The following is a 25,755-nucleotide window of genomic DNA, read 5'->3' on the forward strand; positions in this document are numbered from 1 at the left end:
TCTTTCACAATAATACAATACCTGTAAAAGTTGTGGCATAAATGATGATGCAAATCTAAGGAGGTTGGATATATAGGCAGCAGGTGGCAAGGAAGTGCACTTTATGACTTCTGGGATTTCTTAAAGGGACATGAAACCCAAAATGTATCTTTCATGCTTCAGATAGAGCATACAATTTTAGAAAACTTTCCAATTTACTTCTTCTATTATCAACTCTACTTTGTTCTCTTGGTATCCTCTGTTGAAGGAGCAGTAATACACTACTGGGAGTTAGCTGAACATATCGGGTGCTCCAATGACAAGAGGCGTATATGGGCATCCACCAATATGCAGCTAGCTCCAAGTAGTGCTTTGCCGTTCCTGGGCCTACCTAGATATTATTTTCAACAAAGTATATCAAAAGAACAAAGCAACTTAGATAATAGAAATACATTGGAAGTTGTTTAAAATGACATGTTGTATCTGAATCATGAAAGAAGTGTGGGTTTCATATCCCGTTAAAGAGGTGATATTTTCTTGTTAGCTATTTACAGTTCTGCTGCATCACTTTCAAGTAATTTAGCATATGAGTATTATATCCCTTTAACCCCTTCAGAGGTTCACTTCTGTGCTGATTGTGAGCAGGACATGGATAGTGAATGGTGGTTACATATTTATACCATTTCTGATTGGCTCACCGAGGTTTCATGGAATAATAAAATGATCTAATAAATTAGAGTATCTTATTGATATGGCATAAAGTACTCTGAATACATCATTATATCTAGAGTTTATTTAGTGTTTAGTCCCTTTAAATAGGCAATTTTTGCATTGAGCATTCTACATTTTGTTTATATGGTTAAAACATGCTTCTCCAAGGAAGGGTTAACAAACAGGATGGATTCAGTATAATGTAGGGAGTGGTATACACAACTGCACACCACACCCTTTAGGGTGCGCCTCCCAATTACCAGAGATAAAAATAAAAATAAAAATAAAAATAAAACCTAGACAGATAACAATGTACTAAAATATTAAGCACTGAATACAAACAGTTGCACAGGATAGAACACCAGAACAGTGAACTATACAGTAGGTATAGGTATGTTAATGTCCATTCATCCAACAAGTCCCACTATATGGAGGCAGCACTCTGTCAAAGGATGGTCGTCCTGATGGTTAGAAACTGCAAATAGAAGAACACAGAGGCGCCACAATGGCCCAGTACCACCAAAACAGATAGATAAGTGTACAGAAGGCACTATATATACTCACAAACATGGAGCACCCAGATGGTGCTAATGGAGCAGGCTGAAACTTCACAGTAGTCCAGCTCACTGATAGGCCTCCAAATAGATCCAGTCGGTGTTCCTTGAAGGCTTAGGCCTTAGATCCTATGCCTAGAAAAGGGAGAGGCAAACCAACATGGCCTAGTATTGTTTGAGCCCAGGGAGAATAAAACCCTAATGGGTATACTCACAGGAGATAAAGCACCTCCAGGTGCAGTAACAGCAAGCTGGAACCACAAGTCGCCCAGTAGACAAACCACAGCAAGTAGTCCTCGACTTCCAGTAGTATGACGTTTTATGGGAGAGGGCTACATATAACCCCACAACAGGTTATTGGGTCAAAATACCACACAAGCAAGTGTATAAAAAAGTAAAAATCTTTAATAACACAGCGACGCGTTTCTCAGCCGCCTACGGGCTGTTTCATCAGGCTATAAAGTTTATAGCCTGATGAAACAGCCCGTAGGCGGCTGAGAAACGCGTCGCTGTGTTATTAAAGATTTTTACTTTTTTATACACTTGCTTGTGTGGTATTTTGACCCAATAACCTGTTGTGGGGTTATATGTAGCCCTCTCCCATAAAACGTCATACTACTGGAAGTCGAGGACTACTTGCTGTGGTTTGTCTACTGGGCGACTTGTGGTTCCAGCTTGCTGTTACTGCACCTGGAGGTGCTTTATCTCCTGTGAGTATACCCATTAGGGTTTTATTCTCCCTGGGCTCAAACAATACTAGGCCATGTTGGTTTGCCTCTCCCTTTTCTAGGCATAGGATCTAAGGCCTAAGCCTTCAAGGAACACCGACTGGATCTATTTGGAGGCCTATCAGTGAGCTGGACTACTGTGAAGTTTCAGCCTGCTCCATTAGCACCATCTGGGTGCTCCATGTTTGTGAGTATATATAGTGCCTTCTGTACACTTATCTATCTGTTTTGGTGGTACTGGGCCATTGTGGCGCCTCTGTGTTCTTCTATTTGCAGGATGGATTCAGTAGCTTTCCGTGTTCAATATGTTCCCTGTTCTCCATGCGGAACTAATTAAAAAAACAGAGAAATAGAGAAAAATAGAAAAATCCAAACTCTTAATAAATGTTATCACTACTTCATAATGAAAAATGTGGGGTTAAGAGGGACAAATATATTTTTCTTGTAAAATTAGCATTATTTGCAAAAAATTCATAGCATAAGGATTAGCGTAATTACATTGTGCAAAGCAATCACTGTGTAGAATGTAGCTTATATAAATTGCACCATATGTTATGGAATATGACTTCTGGCCGTGTTAGGGTGCATGAAAAAGCTTTATTATTTCAATATATATATATTATGGGTAAAGTCAGATTTTGAGTAATCCCAGGATTACCTGGAGCCGGGTAAAACAGACATTACCAAAAGCGGCTGTGGTTAAGCCCAATGTAAGGTCATAAATCCCCTCAAGAGTGCAGAGTTACCACATCAAACATTTTATAGCATGTACTGTAATTCCCCCATCTTCACTATCTTTTTTGCCTCCTCCTGGGGGGTTAAATGGGTACAAAGCCCCCTTGTAAACCTCATTACCCAAGGTTTACTTGGGGTATGGTGACCAGACGTCCCCGATTTACGGGGACAATCCCCAGATTAAAGGGATACTAAACTTAATTTTTTTTCTTTCATAATTCAGATAGAGCATGAGATTTTAAGCAATTTTCTAATTTACAACTATTATTAATTTTTCTTTGTTCTCATGCTATCTTGATTTGAAAAAGCAATACTGTAAGCTTTAGAGCCGGACCATTTGTTTATTCAGCACCTGGGTAGCACTTGCTGATTTGTGGCTAAATGTAGCAAACCAATCAGCAAGCTCTACCAAGCTGCTGAACTAAAAATGGGCTGGCTCCTAACCTTTTATTACTGCTTTTTCAAATCAAAATAACATGAGAACAAAGAAAAATTGATAATAGGAATAAATTAGAAAGTTGCTTAAAATTGCATGCTTTATCTGAATCATGAAAGAAAAAATGTAGAGTTAGTATCCCTTTAAGGACTCTGTCCCCGGACAAATCATGTCCCTGGGAAGACGGTTGGATCACCATGCATGTTAGCGGCGCTTATGGGAAGTTGATAGATTTATCTGTTTTAGACACTAGTTATGTAGCGCTACAGCAGCGGTTCGGCCTCCCCTGGATACTTCACCGCTGGCGCTCACAGCACAACTGAAGCTAAAAGCTTCAGATCCGTATCTATATAGATGGTGAGTTGATGCACAGGGATGCCAGCCCCGCTTTGCAAGGGCTCAAAGGTGCAAGGTAAGTTCTCATTGGTTGTTAGTGTTTAGTTAGTAGCGGAAGCATGATATACGTGCAGGCGCAATAAAATCGAGAGGCTGAGCCCTTGTTGGGTAGATCTAGTATGTTAAATTGGAATGTATCTTTCTAAGATTTTGATTGGTCAAAATCTACAAAGTAGGGGTATCTTCTAGTGATTGATTTTACTAGTAGCCTATTGTGAGGCATTATTACTAAAGCGCGTATAAGAGATGTGTATCTTTTGCTTTGAGTAGCGCGTGAGTATTAAAAACCGAAAGGGTACTGCATTGCTTGTAGGGGTATGTTGTAGAATACGTTTGACATTTTTACTTGCGTTTTTTGGAAAAAAGGAATTATAGTTCTCTATCAAAGAATAATATTATCAAGAAATAACTTTTTTTAATGTAGGTGATTGAGCTGGTACAGGCCTGGAATCCGCTGCCTCGATTAATGGATCACGCTGCTTGGACTGGAGGAAGAAGCAATTTGTGAACCCCCCGGCTTTCTAAATTTTACTAGGCTTTTTTATTCTTTTCTTTTTTTTTGAGGGGAACAAAGCTGGGATTACACACAAACAGGACTTGACCTGGCTGGTTAGTTTTGCAAGTGATTGTTGGGGTAAAATATAATTTATGGGGTTAAAAAAAAATGTCCCCGGATTTCATTTTAAAAAGCTGGTCATCTTAACTTGGGGTGGATGCCAGAGGATCCGCGGGGTGCCCCCCTTCAACCCCCCAGGCGGAGAAAAAAAATTGTGTAGATGGAGGAATTACAGTACATCGGGCTTTACCCACAGCCGCTTAGATAATGTCCGTTTTAACCGGTAATCCTAGAATTAACCGGATATCTTACTTTACCCGTAACATATACACACACACACACATATATATATATATAATTACAGTAAAATGACACAAAAAAGAATGTAAATTCTGTTTTATCTTAATTAAAATAATTAATGGAAAATTACAATTGTCACCTCTAGTTACTAAGGGAATAAAATTAAAGAACATACAACTTTTATATTTTTCGAATAATTATATAATTCTTATTCCATGTGACAACCATAACACTCCTGCGGCTGCTGTGCTGTGACGTCATCGGCGACAATATGATTGGCGGCGCTGGGATTTTGTGGCCATCTTGCGGTTGGCGAGTGCGACGGGCTTAAAGGTCCGAGCGCATGTGATTGGTAAAAGGGCTCAGATTTCTTACATGTGATTGGCGAGGCGATGCAACTAGTCACTAACCTGTGATTGGCTGAGGCGCACAGTGTGCGGAGATGTTGTGGAAGTGATGTAATAGTGTCAGGATGCCGCTGTCATGGCCGGTGCTGGGCAAACATATGGCACCTGCGGCACGGAGGAAGTACCCGGAGCTGCGCGGGATACAGGTGGGACCGGAGGGAGACTTTCAGGGGAACATGGATGAGTCCTATTGTGGGTTGAGAAGAGGCTGGTGGCGGTGAAGATGGAGGAAGTGAATGAGACTGGCACAGAAGGGGGATTGGAGAGGCTGGAGATGAAGGGTGGTAAACGGCACCGGGGCAGGAAAATTAGTCGGGGGGGAGTGACACTGAGGAACAAAATAGATGGTGGGAGTGACACTTTGGAACCAAAATAATAGGGGTTGGGGGTTGACATTGGCACAAAATAATTGGGTGGGTGGGGGGATTTGACTTTTTGGCACAAAATAATTGGGGTTGGGGGTGACACTTTGGCACAAAATAATAGGGTTTGGGTGTGTGACACTTTGGCACAAAATAATAGGGGTTGGGAGGGTGACACTTTGGCACAAAATAATAGGGGTTGGGAGGGTGACACTTTGGCACAAAATAATAGGGGTTGGGAGGGTGACACTTTGGCACAAAATAATAGGGGTTGGGGGTGACACTTTGGCACAAAATAATAGGGGTTGGGGGTGACGCTTTGGCACAAAATAATAGGGGTTGGGGGTGACGCTTTGGCACAAAATAATAGGGGTTGGGGGTGACACTTTGGCACAAAATAATAGGGGTTGGGAGGGTGACGCTTTGGCACAAAATAATAGGGGTTGGGAGGGTGACGCTTTGGCACAAAATAATAGGGGTTGGGAGGGTGACGCTTTGGCACAAAATAATAGGGGTTGGGAGGGTGACGCTTTGGCACAAAATAATAGGGGTTGGGGGTGACGCTTTGGCACAAAATAATAGGGGTTGGGGGTGACATAATAGGGGTTGGGGTGACGCTTTGGCACAAAATAATAGGGGTTGGGGGTGACACTTTGGCACAAAATAATAGGGGTTGGGGTGACGCTTTGGCACAAAATAATAGGGGTTGGGGTGACGCTTTGGCACAAAATAATAGGGGTTGGGGGTGACGCTTTGGCACAAAATAATAGGGGTTGGGGTGCCGCTTTGGCACAAAATAATAGGGGTTGGGGGTGACGCTTTGGCACAAAATAATAGGGGTTGGGGGTGACGCTTTGACACAAAATAATAGGGGTTGGGGGTGACTCTTTGGCACAAAATAATAGGGGTTGGGGGTGACGCTTTGGCACAAAATAATAGGGGTTGGGGGTGACGCTTTGGCACAAAATAATAAGGGTTGGGGGTGACGCTTTGGCACAAAATAATAGGGGTTGGGGGTGACGCTTTGGCACAAAATAATAGGGGTTGGGGTGACGCTTTGGCACAAAATAATAGGGATTGGGGGTGACGCTTTGGCACAAAATAATAGGGGTTGGGGTGACGCTTTGGCACAAAATAATAGGAGTTGGGGTGACGCTTTGGCACAAAATAATAGGGGTTGGAGTGTGACACCTTGGCATGAAATAATAGGGGTTGGGAGTGTGACACTGAGGCACAATATAGTCACTATGTGCGGAATAATGTAACATAAGGATAGCGTATTATTGAAAAAGGCACAATATCGTCACTATATGTGCAGGATTATGTAACATAAGGGAAACCTATTGTTGAAAATTATTTTCAAAATACCTAATCTGGCAGCTAAAATTATACTTCTCTTGTAGCCATCCTCTTTGGTGCAGCAGTCGTGACATAATTTTTTTGTGGGTTTCATGTCCCTTTAACACCCCTTGGTGTAGAAAATCTCTTGTAAATACAAGTTATACTAAAGTTTGGTTAAAAAGAGTAACGCATTTTGGGAATATAAATGTATCTGTTTCTTTTACTACTAAAATAGCCAAAAAATAAGATACTTAGAAACATGCATGCTTAGTGTTCTTGGAATGTTCTGTATTTTTGTTTTCTCTTTTGATTGGTTGCCGTCTTTGTCTTATCTTCAAGTGGCAGATTTCTTTGTCTGATGTATAGAGGAATTTTGGCTTCTTGAATATAGCAACTTAATATTTAAATATATGTGGTCTACATTTATATGTTTTATTCTTCCCCCCCCACCCCCCGCATAATGTTCTATATCCAGATATATAAATCTTTTAAGAATACTGAAAAAATATTCTGTTTAAATAAAACTGCATTTTCTATATTATAAACTGGTCATTTTGTATTTATTGGACTATTTTTTATTTTATTTTGGGTTATAAATAAGCAGGATAATAATGTCTCTGCTGTTTTGCAGGTGTAATTATCCCTGAAGGATTTCTACATTGTCTCTAAGGATCGGCTTCTTTATTTGAATTAACAGCATCTTTCTAGCAGCAGCTATGGAGGAGGATGTCAAGTTAGGGGAAGTAACTGACGCTGTCACATTGCCTAAGTTAGACCGTAATATTTCAGTGAGCGAGTTCTCGTGTCACTGCTGCTATGACATTCTACTAAATCCCACCACACTAAACTGTGGGCACAGTTTTTGCCGGCACTGCCTGGCTTTGTGGTGGATGTCCTCAAAAAAAACAGAGTGTCCTGAGTGCAGAGATAAATGGGAAGGATTCCCTAAGGTCAACATATTGCTTCGGTGAGTGCCCCACAAACATATTTGTTTAAAGGGACTTTCCTTCTAGGTATAATAAAATGCCCTCATTTGTTAGAAAAAAAAATATTTGTTTAATAATAAAAAATAAAAGATCTGTAACTCATTCAATTGGGATAAAACGTGTTCACCCTGAGGCAATGCCTTGTTACTCCAAAGCAAGACATGATTGGGGAGCCAACCAGAAGCATCATATCTATATCCACCAATCACTGGTTGTGTCCTGCTTAGGATCTGCAGTTCACTGGAGCGTGACAGGTGTTAACCACAGTTATTTTTAAAAAAAAACAAAACTTTTTTTGAAGGTACTGAAAACCTAAAATATGACTCGGATAGATAATATAATGTTAAAGAACATTCCAATTTACTTCTATTATCTAATTTATTTATTCTTTAGATATCCTTGGTTGAAGAAATGGCAATGCTCATGGGTGAACCAATCACGAGACATCTGTGCAGCCACCAATCATCAGCTACTCAGCCTATTTAGATATGCTATTCAACAAAGGATATCAAGAGAATGGAGCAAATTAGATACTAGAAGAAAGTTGTTTAAAATTGTGTGCTCTTTCTATATCATGAAAGAAGAAAAAATGGGTTCCATGTCCCATTAAAGGGACATTATACATTCATTTTTTCTCTGCATAAATGTTTTGTAGATGATCTATTTATATAGCCTAGAAAGTTTACATTATTAAAAAAAATAGTTTTTGCTTTTTTTTGAATAACATTGCTCTGATTTTCAGATTCCTAACCAAGCCCCAAAGTTTTATGTGAATACCGTCAGCTACCTTCTCCAGCTTGCTCCTGCTTGTGTAAAGGGTCTTTTCATATGCAAAAGGAGGGGGAGGGGGGAAGGGTCTTATTTCCCACTTGCAGTGGGTTTTCCAGCTACCTTTTCAACGGAGCTAAACTGAGAGCTTCTAAGTAAGTTTTTTACTGGATTTTTATATCAGTGTCTGTGCATCTTATTCTTTATAGTAGTGTCTATTACATGCAGTTATATGAAAATGAGTGTATACTGTCCCTTTTAAGTAATATAAAGCTCTAAAAATGTATATATATTTTTAATACTTTATATTTATAAAGCGCCAACATTTTATGCAGTGCTATACAAAGGTACAATACAATAAAAAAATTACAATTAGACATTATGTAAGACTGTACAATGTCCATATGTACTTTACTACACTCACATTGACGGACATTAAAGGGGTACAAAACCCACATTTTTTTTCTTTCGTGATTAAGACAGAAAATGTAATTTTAAGGAGCTTTCTAATTTACTCTGTTATCAATTTCTTTGTTCTCTTGCTATCTTTATTTAAAAAGCAGGAATGAAAGCTTAGGAGCCCGTCCATTTTTTGGTTCAGCACCCTGGATAGTGCTTTCTGATTGGTGGCTACATTTAGACACCAATCAGCAAGTGCTACCCAGGTGCTGAACCTAATATGGGCCGGATCCTAAGCTTTCATTCCTGCTTTTCAAATAAAGATACCAAGAGAACAAAGAAAAAGTGATAATAGGTGTAAATTAGAAAGTTGCTTAAAATTGCTGCTCTATCTACATCATGAAAGGAAACATTTAGGTTTGGTGTCCCTTTAACAAAAGGAGAGGAGCGCTCTGCCCTTGAGCACAATCGGTTGTAGATGCACTATTATACAGTGGGTTACAGCTAGAGAGGCTAATTATATTACTGATCTAGTTTTTGTTTGCAGAGATGTTATTGAAAAGCTGTTCCCAGATACAATCCAACAAAAATATGAGGACATTGAACAAAACAATGAGATCAAACAAAGTCTGCAGGCTTTCCAAAAATATGGTAATGAGCAGAATCAGGTTTTGTCCGGTGAAAGAAGAGTCAATGCTCAGAGAGGAGGTGGATTCTTCTCCGGTGTTCTGACTGCTTTGACAGCTGTTGCTGTGAGTACGTTTTGTTAAAAAGGATCAATCGTAGTCAATCGCAATTTTGTAAACCATAGATTGTTTTGTTGAGTGAGTGGTTGAAAATAAGCACATCTTCAGAAGATTTTTTGTTCTGACTGTTGTCTCCTTTTTGCTTTAGGTTGTCCTATTAGTTTATCACTGGAGCAGTAGGGAATCCGAGCACGACCTCTTGGTGCATAAACCTGTTGCCAAATGGACGCCTGAAGAGGTTATCCTGTGGCTAGAGCAGTTGGGTCCCTGGGCCTCCCATTATAAAGAGCGCTTTTTGTCAGAGAGAGTTAATGGCAGGTGAGACGCAAGTTAATGGTATAATTGATAAACTTGCCCAACTACCTCTCCCGCATTGTTTAGTAGCTGTGCAAGAGCCTAATGTGTTATGGGATATATTTATGATCAAATAAACCATGAAATCCAACCTTAAGCCACTTCCACCTTAAAAATATTTTTCAAAATTCTGCCGTTTCTAACTCAGACAAGATTCTGATACACTCTCTCATTGACTACAACAGGGCTTGACAAACTCAGGAGCTAAGGAGCCACTGGCTTCTAGAATTTTACCCCGGCTCCTAACATTTTGGGTTAGTCTCCATATATCTATATAGAAATACCACTGTTTGGTTCCAAAATATTCTTACTGGCTCTTCAATCTTAAACAGATTTGTCAACCCCTGGACCACTACAAAAACCCTATTCCATCTGGTCTTCCAAACTAGCGTCTATGCCCTGAGTGGTTCATCATGAATGCCTCTTCCAGACTGATGCTCCCATCTGCTGCATCTCTCTTCCATTCCATCCACTGACTTCCTGTAGCCTCAATAATTCAAATCAAATTCCTGATCTTAATGTCCAAAGTCCTATATAACACTGCCCCGCCCTATATAACACTTCTCTGTCCTATATGAGTGGCCGTTCCTCTTATGTCTCCTCCTCACATTCCTGCTTACAGTAAATTTTCTGAGATTTCAGAGCTTTAAAGGCTCCCTAATCTATACCTGCTGGTGTACATTAAATCAGTGCTTGACAAATCTGTTTAACAATAAGAAGCCTGTAAGACTATTTAGGAGCCAGATATATTGTTTGGAGCCAGACAGTGGTATTTGAATATAAACATATGGAGAATAACCCAAAAAGTTAGGGGGTAAAATTCTAGGAGCCAGTGGCTCCAAGGCTCCTGGGTTTGTCGAGCCCTGCGTTGAATTGTCTTCAAATTGCTCCTTTAAACTTTATTATAAGCTGCTACTTTAGCTTATTGAAACCACCAACTATAATGCTTATACTGAAAATAAGTTCTGCAGCATTGGTTATAGAAAAGCTATGTAAACAATATGTATTTACTACAAAAGCGGTGATGGGATTAACAGTGGATACTTATAGTTCTGATTTATTTTGTTATTGCATTATGTGTATTCTTGTGCTGCACACTCATATTTTAGCAGCCTTGTCCAACCTAAGTTTCTGCTTTTCCAAACTGAATGGTGTCTGAACCATGGAGGGATTTTACTACTTTAATCTGAAAGTAGCAATATTTATCTATATTTAGGCTGCACATAAGTACTCAGGGTGACATAGGAGACAGAGAACTGTGGGAGTTCTGTGTGTCTGTCTGAAGATGCAGAGCTACCTGCTTTCAACAAGGATACAAAGAGAACAAAGCAAATTTCAAAATAGTTCATTTGAATGTTTTCTAAAACTGTAAATCAAAGAAAAATATGGTGTTTTATTGCATTTTAAAGGGCCAGTATAGTGTTAAAATAACATTCTATAACGTTTGATCATATTAAGACTAGCGACACTAATGCTATGTGTTTTACCCTCTCTGCATTACTTAGACACATAGTTAAAGTCCCGCTTAGGACCCAAGAGCGCTGCCGGTTCAGAGCGGGAATTGTTGCTGATCCTATCAGCAGTGCTAGTTGCAGGACCCGGCTGTGCAATTAGCTATTCTGATTGGATCAGTGTCAGTTTCTGCTTGTGACCAGAAGAGCTTTGCGGATCCTGAATGTGTGTTTAACCTTTGCAGGGGATAAACGCACAGCATTACAGCGTTGCTAGGGTTTTCAAATTGATGTTTTCCTGGTCACGGTTTCACATTGGTCAATATGCCACTGCATGTGCAATTCTTACTCGTTCTGTGTTTTAGGCTCCTGCTCACTCTAGTGGAGGAAGAATTCTCCAAAGACCCTTACAGCATAGAAAACAACAGTCACAGAAAGGCCATAATCATGGAACTGGACCGGGTAAAAATGCTGGGTGTGAAACCTCCCCAAAATCTGTGGGAATATAAGGTATTGTTAGCAAATATTCTATCATTGTTATTTATGATCCGCTGTATAGAAATGATATAATCTGTATAATGTTTCTGAAGAGCAGCCATGATAACTTCTGCTACAGGAGGTTTTAGCCAGTGCAGGGAGGTGGTTTAACCCCTTAACTATCACCTTCATTAAAGGAACAGCAAACGCCTTGTAATTACATTTTTGTCTGCAGTCTTCCAATAGATTAACATATCAGCAAAGTCTGAATGTTAATTAAACAGATCAACATTGTTTCCTGCAATTGTTTTTTAATGTTTAAACTCTTCCCCCCCCCCTCCTCCTTGTATGAAGTAACCAGTCCAGACTTGAGTCTGCAGACTGCTGGGCTTGGCACTGTCGTTTAATATACACCATCTGCACTGTCTGGCTTCAGCAGAAATGATAAGATAATATACTGTAAATGAGATACAAATATGTGGCAGGTTTAGGCCTGCAAAGCCTGTCAGGTGCTGTTTCAGCTTTCAGGACTGGAACATTTTCAGATGTTAAAGGGATACTAACTCCACATTTTTCTTTCATGATTCAGATAGAGCAGCAATTTTAAGCAACTTTCTAATTTATTCCTATTATCAATTTTTCTTTGTTCTCTTGTTATCTTGATTTGAAAAAGCAGTAATAAAAGGTTAGGAGCCAGACCATTTTTAGTTCAGCACCTTGGTAGAGCTTGCTGATTGGTTTGCTACATTTAGCCACAAATCAGCAAGTGCTACCCATGTGCTGAACAAAAAATAGTCTGGCTCTAAAGCTTACAGTATTGCTTTTTCAAATCAAGATAGCATGAGAACAAAGAAAAATTGATAATAGGAGTAAACTAGAAAGTTGCTTAAAATCTCATGCTCTATCTGATTCATGAAAGAAAAAAAATTGGGTTTATTATCCCTTTAATTACAGGAATAGGGGACAAAATAAAAAAATGGAAGTATATTTCAAAGTTGGTTTACTATGTATAATTAAAGGGCCGTAAAACATCATATTTTTTTTTTCTTTCATGATTCAGACAGAACACTGGTTATCAAACCTGTCCTCAGACCTCCCCAACAGGCCAGGTTTTCAGGATTACCTTGGTTGAGAGCAGGTAAAATAACTCTTTGTATCCTTTGTTGAAAAGCATACTCAGAAGCTGCTGATTGGTGGCTGCACATATGTCTCGTCATTGGCTTTAAGCTAGCTCACAGTAGTGTATTACTGCTCCTTCAACAAAGAATACCAAGAGATTGAAGCAAGTTAGGTAATAGAAGAAGATTGGGAACTGTTTAAAATGTTATGTTCTATCTGAATGATGAAAGAAACATTTGGGTTTTATGTCCCTTTTTAAGCATTTTATATAACGGTCTCTGCTTTTAAGCTGCTGCTCCTAAGCACAGTCCTCCAAATATTTCTTATTCCGTTTCTTTTGAAAAGACAAAATAATGTGCCCATAGGTGGAGCCGTATTGTAGCTAGATACGGACGCCCTCAGTTTGCATTTATTGTGCTGTAGATTGGGCTTTTTTTTGTGTACAATGACCTCACAGCGTTCAGACTTGAAATATAAACTCTTGACCTGCACGTCAGTATGTTTTGTGTTTTATCTTTGTATATCTAAGTCTGTCTGACTCAAATCTTCTATTTCATAGCTATGATATCGTATTTGTGATTTATTTCCTATAATCTATAATTACCTTTTAATTGCAGCGTCAAGTCTGTTACAGTAGATTTATTCATAAACGGACATTAAATACTGTGAGGTTTGTTCCAATGTCAGCTCATTTATAACTGTCCCTAACTGGTCTCAGCAGAGGAGATAACAGGCTTTTAAAAATACAGAAACCTAAGTAATAACATGACGGTGGCCTTTACTTTATAGAAACGAAATATTGAAGAAATAAGTGTAAAGTTTTAAACAACTAATATCATTTTTAAAATTGTTCTCAGGCTAATATTTTCTTTAAAGGGACAGTCTACACCAGAATCTTTATTGTTTAAAAAAAAAATAGATAATCCCTTTATTACCCATTCCCCCAATTTTGCACAACCAACACAGTTATATTAATACACGTTTTACCTCTGTGATTACCTTGTATCTAAGCCTCTGCAGACTGCCCCTTATTTCAGTTCTTTTGACAGACTTGCATTTTAGTAAATCAGTGCTGACTCCTAGGTAACTCAATGGGTGTGAGAACAATGTGGTATATGGTGCACATGAACTAACACTGTCTAACTGTGGAAAACTGGCTAAACGCACATGATCCTCCTAGGTTTAGCTTTCAACTAAGAATACCAAGAGAACAAAGCAAAATTGATGATAAAAGTTAATTGGAATGTTGTTTAAAATGAAAATGCCCTATCTGAATCATGACAGTTTATATTTGGCTAGACTTTCCCTTTTTTAAATACATCATTCTTGCTCATAGCTGTCTAATGCATACTGGCAATTCTATGAGACTTTTGAAGCACATAGCTGTACAAAAGTTACAATTAAATGCTATAATATTCTGTGTTCTCCTCAGGACCTATTTAAAGGGACAGTCTAGTCTCAATTAAACGTGCAGGATTCAGACAGGGCATCTCATTTTAAACAACTTTCCGATTTACTTTTATCATCAAATTTGCCTTTTTCTCTTAGTATTCTTTGTTGAAAGCTAAACCTAGGTAGGATCATATGCAAATTTTAAATCTTTGAAGGCCATCTCTTATCTCATTGCATTTTGACAGTTTTTCACAGCTAGACAGTGCTAGTTCATGTGTGTCATATAGATAACTCCACGGGAGTGAGCACAATGTTATTTGAGTCAGTACTGATTGCATAAAATGCAAGTCTATCAAAAGAACTGAGATAAGGGGGCAGTCTGCAGAGGCATAGATACAAGGTAATCATAGAGGTAAAAAGTATATTAATATAACCGAGATAAGGGGGCAGTCTACAGAGGCTTAGATACAGGTAATCAGAGGTAAAAAGTGTATTTATTTAACTGAGATAAGGAGCAGTCTGCAGAGGCTTAGATACAAGGTAATCACAGAGGTAAAAAGTGTATTAATTTAACTGAGATAAGGAGCAGTCTGCAGAGGCATAGATACAAGGTAATCACAGAGGTAAAAACAATATTAATATAACTGAGATAAGGGGCAGTCTGCAGAGGCTTAGATACAGGTAATCACAGAGGTAAAAAGTGTATTAATTTAACTGAGATAAGGAGCAGTCTGCAGAGGCTTAGTACAAGGTAATCAGAGGTAAAAAGTATATTAATATAACTGAGATAAGGGGGCAGTCTGCAGAGGCTTAGATACAGGGTAATCACAGAGGTAAAAAGTGTATTAATATAACTGAGATAAGGGGGCAGTCTGTGAATACCCTGTATCTAAGCCTCTGCAGACTGCCCCCTTATCTCAATTATATTAATACACTTTTTACCTCTGTGATTACCCTGTATCTGAGCCTCTGCAGAGGTAAAAAGTGTATTAATATAATTGAGATAAGGGGGCAGTCTGCAGAGGCTTAGATACAGGTAATCAGAGGTAAAAAGTATATTAATATAACTGAAATAAGGGGGCAGTCTGCAGAGGCTTAGATACAGGGTAATCACAGAGGTAAAAAGTATATTAATATAACTGAGATAAGGAGCAGTCTGCAGAGGCTTAGATACAAGGTAATTACAGAGGTAAAAAGTACATTATTATAACTGTGTTGGTTATGCAAAACTGGGAAATGGGTAATAAAGGGATTAGCTATCTTTTTAAACAATAACAATTCTGGAGTAGACTGTCCCTTTAATGGTCTTATAAACCTGACTAAAATGTGAACCAATGTTAAGCTTAAACTAGCTAATATGATTTTGTTGCACAAGTTATCATTAAATTAAGTTAAATTATACAATTAAGTTTGTGCTTTGAATAGTTTAAATAACATCTTTAAATAACCGAAAATGTTTACACTGCCCGAACCCGGGTACTTCATAATTCCACCCGGCTGACACAAATCTTCCGTGGAGAACGCTGTATATATGTCTGTAGTTTTTGGAACTCTTCCGAAAGCTTGTCAACTTATAAATGTATAAATAGTCCAATAAATAAAAAAAAAAAAGTATCATTGCTCAATGCAATACTCTTGTTATTTTGATATCTATTTCTTTGTATTTACTTCTACTTTATAGCAGTCTACCTTTTTACAGGCGTGCAATCCCATCACATGTTATGTTAACCATATCACACAATGTGTTACAGACCCTTAATACTCGGGAACCTTTTATTTATATAATTAGTGCTTCATTTATTTTGTCATCATTAGCTCTGTAACCAGAGACCTATATGCCCTTCATATTGTTGTATTTTAACTTGAAACCTTTTTTCACATGGGGCAACGTTTGTGTTATTTCTGTTTATCCCATAGGCTGTGAACCCTGGGAAATCTCTGTTCCTTCTGTACGCGCTGAAGAGCTCTCCGCGGCTCAGTATGCTGTATTTGTATCTGTTTGATTACACAGAGACATTTTTACCCTTCATTCACACAACTTGCCCATTACAAGAAGAGCATGAAGAGGAAAATATTATTGCCAAATTCCTAGTGAGTACCAGCTTAGCTACATCATCAGTATTCTGCAATGACACCGCAACTAGCTTACAATCATTATTTAAAATGAAACTAGTGAGTTGTTAAATACATTCATTTAAAACCAGGTCCTGTTCATATACAATCTGTAATTGATCTTACCCTGGAGATGGGTAAAGGAGTATGAAAGTCTAAATTAGACTTTAAAGGGACAGTATACACTCATTTTCATGTAACTGCATGTAACAGACACTACTATAAAGAATAAGATGCACAGACACTGATATAAAAATCCAGTATAAAACTGTTTAAAAACTTACTTAGAAGCTCTCAGTTTAGCTCTGTTTAAAAGGCATTTGGAAAGCCCACTGCAAGTGGCAAATAAGACACCCCCCCCACCCTTCTTTTGCATATGAAAAGACCCTTTACACAAACAGGAGCAAGCTGGAGAAGGTAGCTGACGGTATTCACATAAAACTTTGGGGCTTGGTTAGGAGTCTGAAATCAGAGAAATGTTATTTAAAAATAAGCAAAACTATATATTTTTTAAAAAAACAAACTTTATGGGCTATATAAATAGATCATCTACAAAACATTTATGCAAAGAAAAAATGAGTGTATAATGTCCCTTTAATGATTTAAATAGAGCATGCCATTTTCACAGAGTCTTCAATGTACTTCTATAATGAAACATTCTGTGTTCTCTTTGCACTACTGGGAGCTAGCTGCTGATTGGTGGCTGCACATATATGCCTCTTGTCATTGGCTCACCAAATGTGCTCAGCTACCTGCCAGTAAGGCATGGCTACTTTAGAGCGGATGCAGTTAACCTCTTTGCAGGGGTTAAACAAAAAGTTATATACAAGAAGTGCCATTCTAAATGCTCTAATTTTTCTTTTTGGATGTCTCTTTAAGTGTTAGGTAAAAATTAGCTTTTATTAAAAAAAAAAAAAAAAAGTGGCAGTACCTACCTGTATTAAAGGGACATAATACTCATATGCTAAATCACTTGAAACTGATGCAGTATAACTGTAAAAAGCTGACAAGAAAATATCACCTGAGTATCTCTATGTAAAAAAGGAAGATATTTTACCTCACAATGTATTTAGCTCACCAGAGTAAGTGCTCTGGTAACAGTTATACTTTAGCTGCTGTCCAACTGCAAGTGAAAATAAAAAAAAAAAAAAAAAAAAAAACAATAGCCCATAAGCAGTGCTGAGGTCATGCTTTGCTTTGCTGTGATCTAATGAGATTTAATTGAAGACTTCCTTAAACTGAATACAGAAATAATATGACTGTACTAAAGTCTCTTTACAGTGGGGTGTGAATACTTACTTTTGAGGTAAATAGCTTCCTTTTTTACATAGAGATGTTCAGGTGATATTTTCTAGTCAGCTTTTTACAGCTATGCTGCATCACTTTCAAGTGTTTAAACATTTGGGTATCATGTCCCTTTAAATTGGCCTTTAGTTTCTCTCATGTAAATGACATTTTTCACTGGCCTGGAGTGCTGCATCCAGGAGTTCCCCAGAAGTAACCCAGGGAACGTACCTAATTGGCTCTGGCCCTGCAGATATATGTGGCACAACATGGTCTTCACTGACCCCATAAAGATACTGTGTGATTATCCGCAGGCCTCAATAGTGATTAGTGCTGTGACTGGCAGTGATGATGTGGCGGTAAGTTGTCGCTTGTGAATTAACACTAACAGAACCTTTTTTTTAAATGTTGTTATAAGTAACCATTGTGCTAAAGATCTTTAAAGGGACATTTAAAGTATATTTTCTATATATATATATATATATACATATTATACAGTGTTCTCCACTGAATGTTCTATCACTGGGGGGAAGTGTAATACTTTGCAATACTATAACATTTTCTATTATTTATAAATGTTAACCCTTTCCTGATGGGAATTATTTGTCTACATCGGAACAAAGTTATGATGTAAACAAATGAGTAAAAATTGAAATCACGCGATCTCATGATGTCAGGGATGGGGTCGGGGGAGTGCCTATGATGCTCGGCACGCCCTCAATCCCATTTAGCAAGCGCCTATGGCTTCAGGACAGCTGAACGGCTATTGCGTTCCATGCAGTCCTAACAGTGCTAAAACCGTTAAATTAAAAATAAAAAAATAACAGCTAATGTTAGCTTAATATTGTATTACATTTTAGCCGAGTGGTCAGTAAAATCAGGTAGGTGGTGTGTAACTGTGTTGCAAAACCTCTGTATTCAAAATTCATATTTTAAAAATAAATGTAAAACCGCAATTTGCTTAGCAAAATTGTCAGTGTTTTGCAGTACAGGGACATACCCCTTTAAAAACCCATAAGTATTGAATGCATCCTATCCTGTAGTTAGTGTCAGATATAAATTAATAGACTTGCAAAAATGTGTTCTTATTGTTTGTTTGTTTCATAAATCCCATTAACCAAGTTGAAATATTTTTCTGAAATTTTGTTCATTAATGGAACCGTGTTTTAAAGGGATAGTCAATTCATTAAAGGGACAGTCTAGGCCAAAATAAACTTTCATGATTCAGATAGAGCATGTAATTTTAAACAATTTTCCAATTTACTTTTATCACCAATTTTGCTTTGTTCTCTTGGTATTCTTAGTTGAAAGCTTAACCTAGGAGGTTCATATGCTAATTTCTTAGACCTTGAAGCCCACCTCTTTCAGATTGCATTTTAACAGTTTTTCACCACTAGAGGGTGTTAGTTCACGTATTTCATATAGATGACACTGTGCTTGTGCACGAGAAGTTTTCTGGGAGCAGGCACTGATTGGCTAGACTGCAAGTCTGTAAAAAGAACTGAAATAAAGGGGCAGTTTGCAGAGGCTTAAATACAAGATAATCACAGAGGTTAAAAGTATATTAATATAACTGTGTTGGTTATGCAAAACTGGGGAATGGGTAATAAAGGGATTATCTATCTTTTTAAAACAATAAAAATTCTGGTGTAGACTGTCCCTTTCAACTTTCATGATTCAGGTAGATCATATAATTTTAAACAACTTTCCAATTTACTTCTTGTTTCTAATTTGCCACCTTCTTTTGGTATCCTTTGTTGAAGAGCACACATAGGAATGCTCAGGAGCTGCAATGCACTGCTGGGAGCTAGCTGGTAATTGGTGGCTGCACAGATATATGGACCAGTTGTGTTCATCTAGCTCCCAGTAGTGCATTGCTGCTCCTTAGTCTACTTTTCATCAAAGAATGCCAAGAGAACTAAGGAAATTTGATATAATAATACATTGGAAATAGAGAAATTAACAAATGAAGAAAGTTGGTAAAATATTTCAACTTCTTTGTTTTTTCAAATGAATAACAAATAGTGCATTTTTGCATGTCTATAAATTATCTTATGCACTGATCGAGCAATCTCCTTGTAGCATGTTTCTTGGTCATCGTTCTCTATCTTGCAGGATGCACTTTAGTCTATCAGGGGACAGTGGGAAGAACATATTTATTTGCAGTTAAATTACAGTAAATGCAGGCATATTAATGAAAGTGCATTACTATTTAAATATTGTATAGGGTATGAAATATTTAATGTCCCTTTAAGGTCTACACACATGACTTAATTTACATATTAAACAGTAGCTGCATGTGGGTAAGTTGTGTGGCTGTGGATTTATATAACTGCAAGGGAGTTGGCTTTGATCGGGGTCTTGGCTTCCTTTTAATGATTTTCAGATGATTATGCTGCTTTTTGCCCAAATCTGTTGAACTGAATATATCATTTGCAATAGTGGGTTTAAGAGCATTAAACAAATAAAAAAATTGCATTGGAACCATTGGGTGCACAATTTCTTGTGACGCCCACTCTGCATAAGGATATGTAGATATGTTCAGGTCTGTATTAGATCTGTATTATTCACAAAATTCTCACATCTTTGATCACCTGAGGTAGTGCCCACCAGTGAGATCTCCCTGTGCCATAGCTACTTTGCCTATTACCATCTTGAAGAGACACTAAATACAGTTCATGCACCTCCCTCTAATCATGGGCAGTGCCCTTTTGAAACCTAGGTTACACTGCTGTTTTCTGAAGGAGAGTTACTGAACATGCGCAAACACAAATCTCAACATGGCTGCACATATGACTAGAGGGAGGTGAGGCAAAACCTCAGTAAGCTTCTAAAATATATTTAGTGGGTCTCCTCACTGACCCCTGCCCATCCTGACATGGTCAGTGCTAGCTGCCTTCACTCTCTGCCCTTCTTTCTGGGATTGAGAAGAAGGCAACACACTTAGGGATCACTTAATAGGTTGCATGGAGAGGGATCTGCTCTTTGTGTGTATCAGCTTTTCAGACTAAGCTCTAATGGGCACCTGCATTTCAGGAATGTGTCACCGGTAGTGTGCATAAGCACGCTGGGCTTGTGTGTAGTGGTGCATGTATAAAATGGCACTTTCCAGGCTCCATGCAACTGCTAGGCACCAGCAAACAACGAGTTTGGTTCTTCACTTACTGTGAATATTTCCCAGCTTTGTGTAGTCACTGGGTTCAGCGTATGCTGCGCTTGATAATCAGAGCCGCCTGTAGGCATGTGTAGTCTCAATACAAGCTTCAGAAAACTCATTGTTCAGTGCAGAAAGATATTCTAATGCCATGATAGGGATAGCGCTTTCCATTTTGTGAATTACTTTTATTACAATATTTATTACGAACAAGGTAATACATGTAGTGTAACAATAATATGATACATGTAGTGTAACAATAATATGATACATGTAGTGTAACAATAATATGATACATGTAGTGTAACAATAATATGATACATGTAGTGTAACAATAATATGATACATATAGTGTAACAATAATATGATACATATAGTGTAACAATAATATGATACATGTAGTGTAACAATAATATGATACATATAGTGTAACAATAATGTAATACATATAGTGTAACAATAATATGATACATATAGTGCAACAATAATGTAATACATATAGTGTAACAATAATATGATACATGTAGTGTTACAATAATATGATACATGTAGTGCAACAATAATGTAATACATATAGTGTAACAATAATATGATACATGTAGTGCAACAATAATGTAATACATATAGTGTAACAATAATATGATACATGTAGTGTAACAATAATATGATACATGTAGTGCAACAATAATGTAATACGTGTAGTGGAACAATAGGGTAGTACGTGTAGGGGAAAAATAAGGTAGTATGTGTAGGGGAACAATAGGGTAGTATGTGTAGGGGAACAATAGGGTAGTACATGTAGGGGAACAATAAGGTAGTACATATAGTGAAACAATAGGGTAGTACGTGTAGGGGAACAATAAGGTAGTATGTGTAGGGGAACAATAGGGTAGTACATGTAGTGAAACAATAGGGTAGTACGTGTAGGGGAACAATAAGGTAGTACGTGTAGGGGAACAATAGGGTAGTACGTGTAGGGGAACAATAGGGTAGTACGTGTAGGGGAACAATAGGGTAGTACGTGTAGGGGAACAATAGGGTAGTACGTGTAGGGGAACAATAGGGTGGTACGTGTAGGGGAACAATAAGGTAGTACGTGTAGGGGAACAATAGGGTAGTACGTGTAGGGGAACAATAGGGTGGTACGTGTTGGGGAACAATAAGGTAGTACGTGTTGGGGAACAATAGGGTAGTACGTGTAGGGGAACAATAGGGTAGTACGTGTAGGGGAACAATAGGGTGGTACGTGTAGGGGAACAATAGGGTGGTACGTGTAGGGGAACAATAGGGTGGTACGTGTAGGGGAACAATAGGGTGGTACGTGTAGGGGAACAATAAGGTAGTACGTGTAGGGAACAATAGGGTAGTACGTGTAGGGGAACAATAGGGTAGTACGTGTAGGGGAACAATAGGGTAGCACGTGTAGGGGAACAATAGGGTAGCACGTGTAGGGGAACAATAGGGTAGCACGTGTAGGGGAACAATAGGGTAGTACGTGTAGGGGAACAATAAGGTGGCAATGCAGACCTCTGATCCGCATAAAACATAGTCTGATTGCTATTAATGTAGATAATAAACATTTCTAGAAAATTCTAGACATCTAGAACAGACGTTTTTGTTAAATAAAAAAAAAAGAAACTGTACCCTTAACCTCTTGGATGCCAAAGAGGGCGGTTTAATAATATGTGGATATCTGAATACCCAGCAGCATGAAACATCTGACTGCATATAAACTTACATTATCTTGCCCCCATGCACCTCAGCTACCTATATGTTACAGGACTTGCAAGACCCTACGTGGAAGCAGTGGAGGGAGTTTCTAGTGAAGTACCTTTTCCTACCATATCAGCTCATCGCAGAGTTTGCCTGGGACTGGCTAGAGGTGCATTACTGGACCTCACGATTCATTATTGTCAACGCTATGCTGCTCTCGGTCCTCGAATTATTCTCATTTTGGAGATTATGGTCTCGGAGGGAGCTGAAGTGAGTATACTGTAGATATTTCAAGGATTTATGTAAGCTGTGTATAAGTTACCATTTGCGCATATTTTCACAAATATTTCTAAGCCTTAAAGGAATATTCTAGTGTAATCGTATAATGCTTCATGTCATCAAAGCATTTTATGTTTAAACAAATTGCCTTTTCTTACTGTGAGCTTGTTGTTTATATTCCAGGTGTTAACTTTGTAAGCCACTGGTAATATTAAAACATTTGCATAGACTTTGGGTTGCCATGGTAACTAACCACTGTCTTTTTTTTTTTTTATAGTGAAACTTGCATTGTTTATCTGTATTTTATCTTATCACCTCTTCTGAAGCCAATTAGTATATTATGTAGCAGGGTTAGGCTTTTCAACATATTGATCAGAAGAATGATTCAGTTTAAAAATAAAATTGTCTGAAATAGTTTTTTAATTTACATTAGGATGTCACTTTAAAGGGACGGGAGATAAGCCTAGGATACCCACTGAAAGGGGCTGATAGCAGAATCCCCCCCTCCCCTGCATATGAAAAGACCCATTATACATACAGAAGCAGTCTGCAGTCTGTATACATCTAAAACTTTGAGGCTTGGTTAGAAGTCTGAAAATCAGCAAAATGTTATTAAAAAATAAGCAAAACTATACATTTATACAAAAAAACCCAGATGGGCTATATAAATGGATCATCTACAAAGCATTTATGCAAAGAAAAAATCTAGTTTATAATGTCCCGTTTAGCTCTAATGTTTAAGTATGTGGTTTAAGATGTAATTGGGGGCCGGTCTCTAGACAAACTTTTGGCACTTTATTTCTCTTTATGGAGAGTTTTGGACACAAATGCTCTTTATATAATGGGTTGCCAAGTTTATTTCAAATTTAGGAGCCAAAAATAATAAAGAGGTAGCTACAAATTTTATAAGACGCATATTGGTGATGGTGGTGGTTGTTTTTCCCCCAGATATATGAAGAGTAATCCAAAAAGTTAGTACCATGTGCAAAAAAAATTGGACATGTGGTTCTTCTCTAGAGCAGGGTCTGACAAATCTATTTAGTAGCCTATAACAATATTAAGGAGCCACACAGTGGTATTTGATGTATCCAGGATCCAGGGGTAAAATTCTAGCAGCCAATTGGTTCCTGGCTTGTTCTGCTCTGCTCAGGAGATGAAACAATTTGAAGCCCGGCACTATGGGACACTATTAATGTCATGAGTTTTGTGAATACATTATTTTGTTTGCTTTTACTCACATTCCTCTCTTATTTAGGAACCTTCCCAGATTAATGTGGGGTCATTTTTGGAAGATGTCAACCCAAGGACTTTTTGTCGCCATCTTTTGGCCGATTATCCCTCAGTTTGTCTGCAATTGCTTGTTTTACTGGGCTTTGTATTTTAACCCAATCATCAACATTGATCTTGTGGTAAAAGAAATTCGGAGACTGGAAACACAAGTGATGTAAAAAGCCACAAGCCCCTCTGGACAACAGTAATTTAAACCCCAAAACAATTCCCTTTTTATACGGACTGGTGGGATTTACATACTTTGGTTTTAAGTAGTGTCAAGAATTCGCTTCTGTATGAAGATCTGCACTTCCGAACTTGACTTTTGTTATGGGATTATGCACCAAAATTGAATATATTTCTAAGGTTTTTTTCATTTCCTTAACCATGATTTGTCATCTCACAAGATTTTGTGTGTTTTCAGTTAAATACCTTTCATTTTTTCAAATCTTCATGCAGAAATGATGTAGTATGAATTGTTCACGTGTGCAACCTACCTGCTTTGTCCACTGCAATACTCCCGGCAGACGGCAATTGATAACAACGTCTGATCTTTATACAAAAGTCTCTGACAGCCACTGTGTCTGAGGTTAGCGGTAAATATATCTACATGCAATGGTTTCATCTACTTTTTCTTCTCTCAAGAAAGTTGAAAACCGACCTTGTGGACAGTCCAGGATACCTCACTACCAAGTGATTCTCAGTCTTTCATACCCACAATGCTATACACAGAGACTCCTTTTATGTCAATGAAAATTGAGAAAAATGCTAATTTATTTCTTTAACATACCTACTGCACTAATAATTTAGATATGCTAGTCGTGCGCGCAGAACGTGTGAACTTTTTTTTTTTTTCACAGAACTAGTAATGAAAAATGTTGTGATCCCTGATACCTAATTATGTTGTAATTTTTTTGTTGCCTTATTTATTTTATTTTAGTAATTCTACATCTACAAGATCTCTCACAGTAAAAAAGTAAGTGTAGTCTGCTTATTCTTTAAACAAACTGGTTTTGTAGGTTACGCGTTATATACTCAAAAGAAAACACTTTTCCCAGGGAAGAGGAAGCTTTAGGCAGTTTTAATTTTGATTTGGTTATTGGTAAGAAAACTATAATGTAAAATGCTAAGGCGTGTGTGTGTGTATATATGTATGTGTGTGTGTCTCTATCTCTCTCTCTGTTGGAATAAGCACTCACTGGTCTTCTGCCATCTGTGACAAAAAATATTTATTAAATCGTGATATCTCAAAATTTCCAGTCCTAACCTACTAGCCAGGCCAAAATGTCACTTGCCACTGATCCCACCCACACCGCACCGACTATTCCACCCCCTCTTTGCATTTGTTTAGCCATTGTAAAACACCTTATTGTGCAATCATTTTTATTTTATACCATAACAAATTAAAGGGACATAATACTCATATGCTAAATCACTTGAAACTAATGCAGTATAACTGTAAAAAGCTGACAGGAAAATATCACCTGAGCATCTCTATGTAAAAAAGGAAGATATTTTACCTCACAATTTCCTCAGCTAAGCAGAGTAAGTTCTGTGTAAAAAGTTATACTTAGCTGCTCCCAGCTGCAGGTAAAAATAAAAAAAAATGAAGAAATGAACAGCATCCCATCAGCAGTGCTGAGGTCATGAACTCTTACTGTGATCTCATGAGATTTGACTTAACTCTGATGAGATTTCATAGTAAGCTTCCTTTACCTGATTGGTGAAATAATATGAGAGTGCACGA

General features: G+C 38.0%; 2 protein-coding genes across 3 annotated transcripts in view; one reads left to right on the forward strand and one right to left on the reverse strand.

The window, feature by feature from the left end:
• The window catches only part of LOC128641738 (fibroblast growth factor receptor substrate 2), a 39,364-nt gene extending 34,767 nt beyond the window's left edge, over positions 1 to 4,597 (reverse strand). The window contains exon 1 of the mRNA XM_053694263.1: positions 4,571 to 4,597. The gene's annotated coding sequence lies outside the window, so the exon portion shown is untranslated. The remainder of the gene's footprint in view (positions 1 to 4,570) is intronic.
• Positions 4,598 to 4,775: 178 nt separating this feature from the next.
• On the forward strand, positions 4,776 to 24,988 carry BFAR (bifunctional apoptosis regulator). 2 transcript variants are annotated; one of them, XM_053694291.1, is made up of 9 exons: positions 4,776 to 4,948; positions 7,137 to 7,472; positions 9,206 to 9,410; positions 9,553 to 9,722; positions 11,575 to 11,719; positions 16,115 to 16,288; positions 17,908 to 17,952; positions 22,528 to 22,730; positions 23,995 to 24,988. In XM_053694291.1, the coding sequence occupies exons 2-9, from the start codon at positions 7,222 to 7,224 to the stop codon at positions 24,185 to 24,187; spliced, it is 1,386 nt and encodes a 461-aa protein (XP_053550266.1). In that variant the 5' UTR covers positions 4,776 to 4,948; positions 7,137 to 7,221; the 3' UTR covers positions 24,188 to 24,988. The 2 variants fall into 2 exon arrangements, with proteins under 2 accessions (XP_053550266.1, XP_053550267.1); XM_053694292.1 differs by lacking the exon at positions 17,908 to 17,952 and having other exon boundaries at positions 4,778 to 4,948.
• Positions 24,989 to 25,755: the final 767 nt, after the last annotated feature.

This window comes from Bombina bombina, chromosome 11 (assembly GCF_027579735.1).
Source record: "Bombina bombina isolate aBomBom1 chromosome 11, aBomBom1.pri, whole genome shotgun sequence".
NCBI lineage: Eukaryota > Metazoa > Chordata > Amphibia > Anura > Bombinatoridae > Bombina > Bombina bombina.